Source organism: Acanthisitta chloris, unplaced genomic scaffold (genome assembly GCF_000695815.1).
Source record: "Acanthisitta chloris isolate BGI_N310 unplaced genomic scaffold, ASM69581v1 Scaffold45667, whole genome shotgun sequence".
NCBI classification, from domain to species: domain Eukaryota; kingdom Metazoa; phylum Chordata; class Aves; order Passeriformes; family Acanthisittidae; genus Acanthisitta; species Acanthisitta chloris.
In genome coordinates this window covers 31-6405 of record NW_008685065.1, presented here as the reverse complement: position 1 = coordinate 6405, position 6375 = coordinate 31, and the positions used below count along the sequence as shown (strand labels likewise).

The window sequence follows — 6375 nt, the reverse complement described above, 5'->3', positions numbered from 1 at the left end:
CCCGCTGTACTCCGTACCTGGCTTCAGGGGATGAGCTGCTGAAGAATAGTAACTGAAGCTCCCAGCATGGCTGTGTGCCATGAGAGTTAACTCCTTGCCCTTGACTTCGGCTGCAAGGTGTTGCTCTTGCTCTTGCAGTCCTGTCTGGAGCAGCTGCCATCAGGGTGGTGAATGGTGGCCAGACCAGAGCAGGGAGTCTGTTCAGTCCCCCCAGGAGTCTGTCCTTCCCTCCCTGGCACTGTGGATCTTCCAGTGGTATTGACTGCAGTGGCAGATCCCTGGCATTGAAGCATGTGTATCTTGGGGACAGAGGCTGGGCTGGTGCTGGCTGACACCCTGCCTTTGTCTCCCTAGGCAACAGGTCCCTTCCTGCACATTGGAATCGTGGGGGGAATGACTCTCCTTGCCTGGCCCCTGGCCAGCTTCATCTACCGCACCCACAATACAGGTAATCGCCCTCCAAGGTCTCCACCTTCCCTCTCGGCTGGGCCACTGCTTCCTACCAGCCAAGCAAATGGCACTGTTGGTAGAGTGGTGCTCAGAGAGCATCAGTGTAGTGGGTACAGGTCCCCAGTTCTCAGTCTGGTAGTAGCAACTCTTGGTTGCTTCTTCTCATGCCCAGTCCTTGGTGCAGCTTCAAGTGCTTTGCATCTGGAGTAGGGCTATAGGTGGCAGATTGAGTCCTGCCAAAGTGCTAGATTGGGATGCAAGGACATGTAGAGGGCCAAGAATAAACTTGCAGTGTTCTTGAGGGTGGGGATGCAATTGTTAACCACAGGTTAATGCCCGGTGAAGCAGTCTTGGCTTATTCCTAATGACCTTCCTCTGTACCTCACTCCTCTGTCTTCTGTCTCTGCCTGCAGGTCTCAAGGTGTTACTGCTGCTTGTGTACTGCACAGTGATGATTGCACTGTATCTGGCTCCCCTGGCAATCACCTCCCCTTGCATCATGGAGGAGAACCAGTTGCCCCCCAAGCCAGCCTTGGTTGGCCATCGAGGAGCACCCATGGTTAGTGACCAGCAACACCAGTGTCCTGGCACAGTGGTCAGGGTGGATGGGGCACACTGCTCCAGCAGTGATAGCCAGGCTGTGTGGCACCAGATCCTTGCTGCCACAGCCCCGATGAGCTCTGGCCAGTCCAGCAGAGTGGGGTCCCCACAGGGCAGCTCAGGCCAGGAGGATGGGCAAGCCACAGGTTGAGGAAGGGGGTGCAGCAGCTGCAGGACAGAGCTGCTTCCGGAGTGCTACTGGACCAGGAGCGTGTGACTCTCAGCAGAAAGCCTGGCTATGTAGTATGGGCTGGGAACCAAGGACAAGCTGGTCCCAGTCCTTCTCCATGCCCCACCATGCCACGTGCAGCTGTCAGGGGGAGTGCCTGCCTCCTGCCGTGTCCTGCCCATGCCTTCTGCACTAACACCATTCCTTTTTCCAGCTGGCCCCTGAGAACACCCTTATGTCACTGCACAAGGCGGTGGACTGTGATGTGCAAGTCTTTGAGACAGACGTCATGGTGAGGTAAAGGGGCTCAGAGGGAGGAAGGGGCCTGTATATCCTGGGATGTCACCTCCCACACAGTTCATTCTGGAACACACCTGAAGGACTGACACAGCCTGCATTTGGAGGCAGCCCTGTTCCAGGGGCTCTCTTGCTTCCACCCTCCCAGTATGGGACTGGCTCCAGCTTGGTGTCCCAGTGATCTGGGAGAGGTACTGGGTTTCTGCCCTCCCCATGCAGGTTGCCTTCCAGAGAGGGAGGCCCCATCCAGGGAGGGGTATTGCTTGGAAAACAGACCCTGGCTCTAGGTCATCTCATGTAAACCTGCCATGGGCACAGCTGTTTCAGTGAGCAAGGAACTTCTTGGTTCCTGGCTTGGTCTCTAGGTGCTCTGTGTTTTCTGGGCAGTCAGATTTTTGTGTGGAGGACCATAAATAGAATAAAAGGGAGGGGTTACCCTAGTAGGTAGCTAGGAGGGGGCAGAAATTCCAGTGTAGGGATAGGAGACAAACATCTTACAACATGTAGCTTCCCTCTCTGCTCCTTTGCCAGTGCTGACGGGGTCCCATTCCTCATGCATGACGAGCAGCTCACCAGGACCACCAATGTGCTGGCTGTGTTCCCTGAGAGGGCTGCCCTGAACAGCACTGCCTTCAACTGGACAGACCTCCAGCAGCTGGATGCTGGCAGCTGGTTTTTGGAGGTCAGGATGCCCTTAGAGTGGCTGGTCAGGGATGGGTGCATTTGTGGGTAGAGCATTAGCCCTGCCCTGGGGCTCCAGAACCTTCCCTCTGGAGCACTAGTCTTGGCAGACAGCTGGACAGGGTGCAGAAGCCTGTATAAATCCCTTGGGTGTGGTTATGCCCCAAGGTGGGGTTTGTTCTGGCCAACTCAGCTGAGTCATGAAGGAGGCTGGTTTGAGGGGAGATGTCTTGTGTTTGCCCTGAGCTGCACAGCCTGCCTGGGCTTGAAAGCAGCTGTGGCAAAGCTCTTCCCAAAAGGTGACTAACAATTGCTGAGTTGATTTGAATGCCCACAGGTGTTGGAGCTGCTTGAACTGTGCTATTGGTGGGGAGAAGGGTAGAGGTGTCCCATGGATGTGCATAGGAAGGATCCCTGTACCTGTCTGCACTGGAGAGCATGTGGAGAGAACAGTATAGGAAACTGAGCCAGAGAAAGGCACCACTCTGGGAGGTGGAAGCTTACAGGAGGTCTGCCTGTGATGACTAACCCTCTGTCACCATTGCAGAGGAGACCATTTCCTACCGTGCAGAGTCTTTCTGATGGTGATCGCTACCAGGCAACACAACAGAGGATCCCATCCCTGGAACAGGCGCTAGAGGCAGCCAAGCAGAGCAATATCTCCATCATGTTTGACCTCCGGCCTGAGAACCACAGTGACTACCAGAACTTCGTCAATGCCACCCTGGGAGTGATCTTACAGTCAGGCATCCCACTACAGCAGGTGAGCTAGTCACTGCCTCGCTGCTGCCAGGCCCTGCTGTCACACCCCTGCCGTGATGGGAGGCACCCTGCCAGCTTCACTGAGCATCCCTGCCACCCTGTACACCACATCCCCTTACGTGATACCTGCTGGGGAACCCTGTCCAGGTGTGGGATTTTCTAGCTGGGAGAAGTTGCCATTAATTAGGGTTTAATGCCTACAGCTTCAGACGCCTCCCAATGACTTTGGTTCCCCAGCACTGGCCACCCCGGTGTGTAAACAATGACTCAGTCTAAGGAGGGGACCAACATTGCTAGCAAGAGCAGGAAAACAGTGCTAAGGCTTCCACCTTCCCACACCGTGCCACACCTTTCCCTGCAGGTCTTGGATTCCTCTTGCAACCTCCTGTGTTCCCTTTATGCTTCATCCAACCTCTGCAGCACAGGATATATGCTTGCCTAAGGGAATGAATTAGCATCCAAATCACCTTCCTTTCTTGGCTTTTGGGGAATGTAGAGCAGGAGGGGACATAGCAAAGACTTCTACTATAGTGCTGATCCAAGGTGCATTCTTGCTGCAGAGTTGGGGCCAAAAGGATGCACTGCTTGATGTATTCAAGGACCCAGAAAGGACATAACTGCTGCAGCTTTCTTAGGCTGGAACTGCTTTCTCCTCTCTGTGGGGTCTGTTGTAATTACTTCTTGGCTGGGGCAAGCTCTTAGGAGACTGTCCTGGCTGAGATCCTCATGGAGGAGCTGAGTGTGGAGATGGGGGACAGGAAGCAGCTGTCTGAGCACACTATGTGTGCCTGGACCTGCAAGGAAATACTGGAATAGAACAAGCTCTCTGGAGCACCTCTCCTCTGCATGTACTCTCTGGCTCTTGCCTAGGTCTTCTGGCTTCCAGATGGGTTCAGGGAACAGGTCAAACAGCAAGCCCCAGGTGTTCAACAAGTCTATGGGCGGAAGAGACTCCAGAATGAGAAGGAGCCACTGCTGCGTGTCAATTTGCCCTACCAGGACATGAGCTCTGAGGAGATCAGGTGAGAACCCTGTGCCCAAGAGCCTGGCATCTCTTGAGAGTTTGGGCAGTGTCCCAGCTGTGTCCCAGGGCCCAGCTGAGGTCGAGTGCTGGTGCCCTACTGGGAAGGGCTGGGTGTGTGCCTTGTGGACAAGCATGCCTTATCAGGGTAGGACTGGTGCAGGGTGTGTAGCTGGCTGCAGTCCTCTGCCTTGCCAGCAAATCTGCCCTGGGTCTGGATCTCCAGACAGTTGCCCCACATGGCTATAAATGCTAGATCATACCCCAGATGTACAGTCCTCTCTGTCTGCATAGAGTGTGGTGGCACCCTGCTGTCTGCTACTCTGACCACAGCTGTCCCCATGCAGGCAGTACCGCCAGGACAACATTTCTGTCAACTTGTATGTGGTGAACCAGCCCTGGCTCTTCTCTGTGCTGTGGTGCTCTGGGGTGAGCTCTGTCACCACCAATGCCTGCCAGGTGCTGAAGGAGATGAAACATCCCATCTGGCTGCTTGTAAGTGATCCCTCCATCCTTCACCCTGCTCCACAGCCCTGTGTCCCAGGTACTTGTGGCTCACTTTTTCTATCAGCCCTGTGCAGCCAACTTCCTGGAGGGTGCTTCTGCTCCATGCTGTACTGATGTGGGAATATGTGACCCTGTAGAAGGGACTGGTGGCACAGCAGGCTGGGCTGTGCCACTAGCACACCACCTCTAGCTGGTGTTCAATGGCTTCTCTTGTTGCCTTGCAGCCCAGCAGCACGTACCTCATGATCTGGATTGTTGTAGACTGTGCTTCCTTCCTTGTCATCCTCTGGGCCTTCCTCTTGATGAAGTAGGTTTGATCCCTTTCCCCATCCCAGGGCAGGTCTGTTGAGAGAGGCTGTAATGTGTGCTGGGTGCCTGGTACATACCCAAATCTGGTTGTATCTGCTGCGACCCCTTTCTGGACTCAGATCCTGGAGGGTCCTCTCCTGTCTGGCTAACTAAGACAGCAGTGTGGGAGGGCATCCTTTATCACCAGGCTGCAGCTAAAAATCTGTCCTAACCCTGCCTCAAGATGCTGGATGCCTTAGTTTACACTTCCTAACTTGCCCTGCACTGCAGGGCTTGATGTGCTGAGGCTGAGGGGACCCTTGTCCTGCTCCTTTTTACCAGTGCTGCAGGAGCTGAGAGCAGATCCCTGTGTGATTGTGGGGCCCCACAGGCTCCAGCTGGTAGCTCGGGGGAGGGAAGGGGGAGGCTAGACTTGCATGCTAACATCGATCCTATTCCATCTCCTAGGAAATGCTCCTACAGAAGACGGCCAGCGGGTGAGTGCGCACAGATGAGAGCTTCCCTCGGAGCCAGGCTGTGCCTGCAGGACTCTCCCTGACAGACAGGCAGCCTTCTCCAGCCAAACATAACAGAGCGGTTTGGGATCACTGGGGGAGGGAAGGAAATCCCAGCCCAGGGAGTTCCTGTGGGACAGCACTGGGGAATCCCACATTTTCCAAGTCTCCAACCTGCTTTTCAGGCCACTCTGCAATGGTGGCTGCCCACAATGACTGGTTTTTTTCTTTGTCTTCTCAGAGTCTGAGACGGATGTGCTGCTCACAAAGATCAACAGCTTGATGCAAGAGTGACCCCTCTTGCCTGCGTCAGCCATGGGGAGGGGCAGCCAGAGCCCTGCACACAGCTCAAGCAGGGAGCACTCCTCAGGCCAGCTTTGAGGCTCCTTTTCCTTTGCAGACTCCTTCCTGAGCCTCCCTTCTCCCGTGGCCTTCCTGGCTCCATTCATGGTGCACAGCTGCCCTCAGCTGCAAGGACCTGGAACTGAGTTTCCATTTCCTACTGGCAGTGAGGAACTAAAACTTTACAGGGATTGCCTGGGGACTGAGTGTTTTTCCAGCAGTGCTGGAGCTGAGACCTCTGCCTTGGGGTTTGGACACTAGTAGGGTTCTGAGTCACGGTTTGGTGCAGGGGAAGGGCAGTCTCTGCCTGTCACTAGCAGCTCTGCAGCCAGGAAAGGGACACCTTGTGTAAGTGCTGCTCCCCTTGGGGGCTGCCTGCCCCATGGCTTGAGGAATAGGAAGAGGGTGTGGAGCGGCTTTCCACAAGATGAAGGGAGAGCAGAGATCTTCACACCCCCATGCTGGATTCAAGTCTTGCCTCTGCTGCTGCTGGCTTCATGCTTATGGGCCAGAGTCCTGGCACTCCATGCAGCAGTTAATGCCTGTCACTCTGGGGGCAAAGAGGACCAGGGCTGGAGGTGGGGGGTGCCTGGGGCTGGCAGAGAGGTGCGAGGGCGGGGAGCGGTGGCACACGGCATCAGTCACTTTGCAGCAGGGCCTTGAATGTGGAAAAGGGTATTGGTGTCAGTTTCACTTGTTGCTACCTGTTTATGTCAATAAAGCAGAGGAGCGGCAGACAGACC

At 55.2% G+C, this 6375-nt stretch overlaps 1 protein-coding gene across 1 annotated transcript; it reads left to right on the top strand.

The window, feature by feature from the left end:
* Window positions 1-291: 291 nt before the first annotated feature.
* On the top strand, window positions 292-5584 carry GDPD2 (glycerophosphodiester phosphodiesterase domain containing 2). The gene is given in 10 exon segments (XM_009079556.1): window positions 292-448; window positions 864-1009; window positions 1434-1516; window positions 2048-2198; window positions 2745-2960; window positions 3830-3981; window positions 4328-4475; window positions 4712-4794; window positions 5244-5272; window positions 5532-5584. Coding segments are annotated over 10 exon segments (1218 nt in total).
* Window positions 5585-6375: the final 791 nt, after the last annotated feature.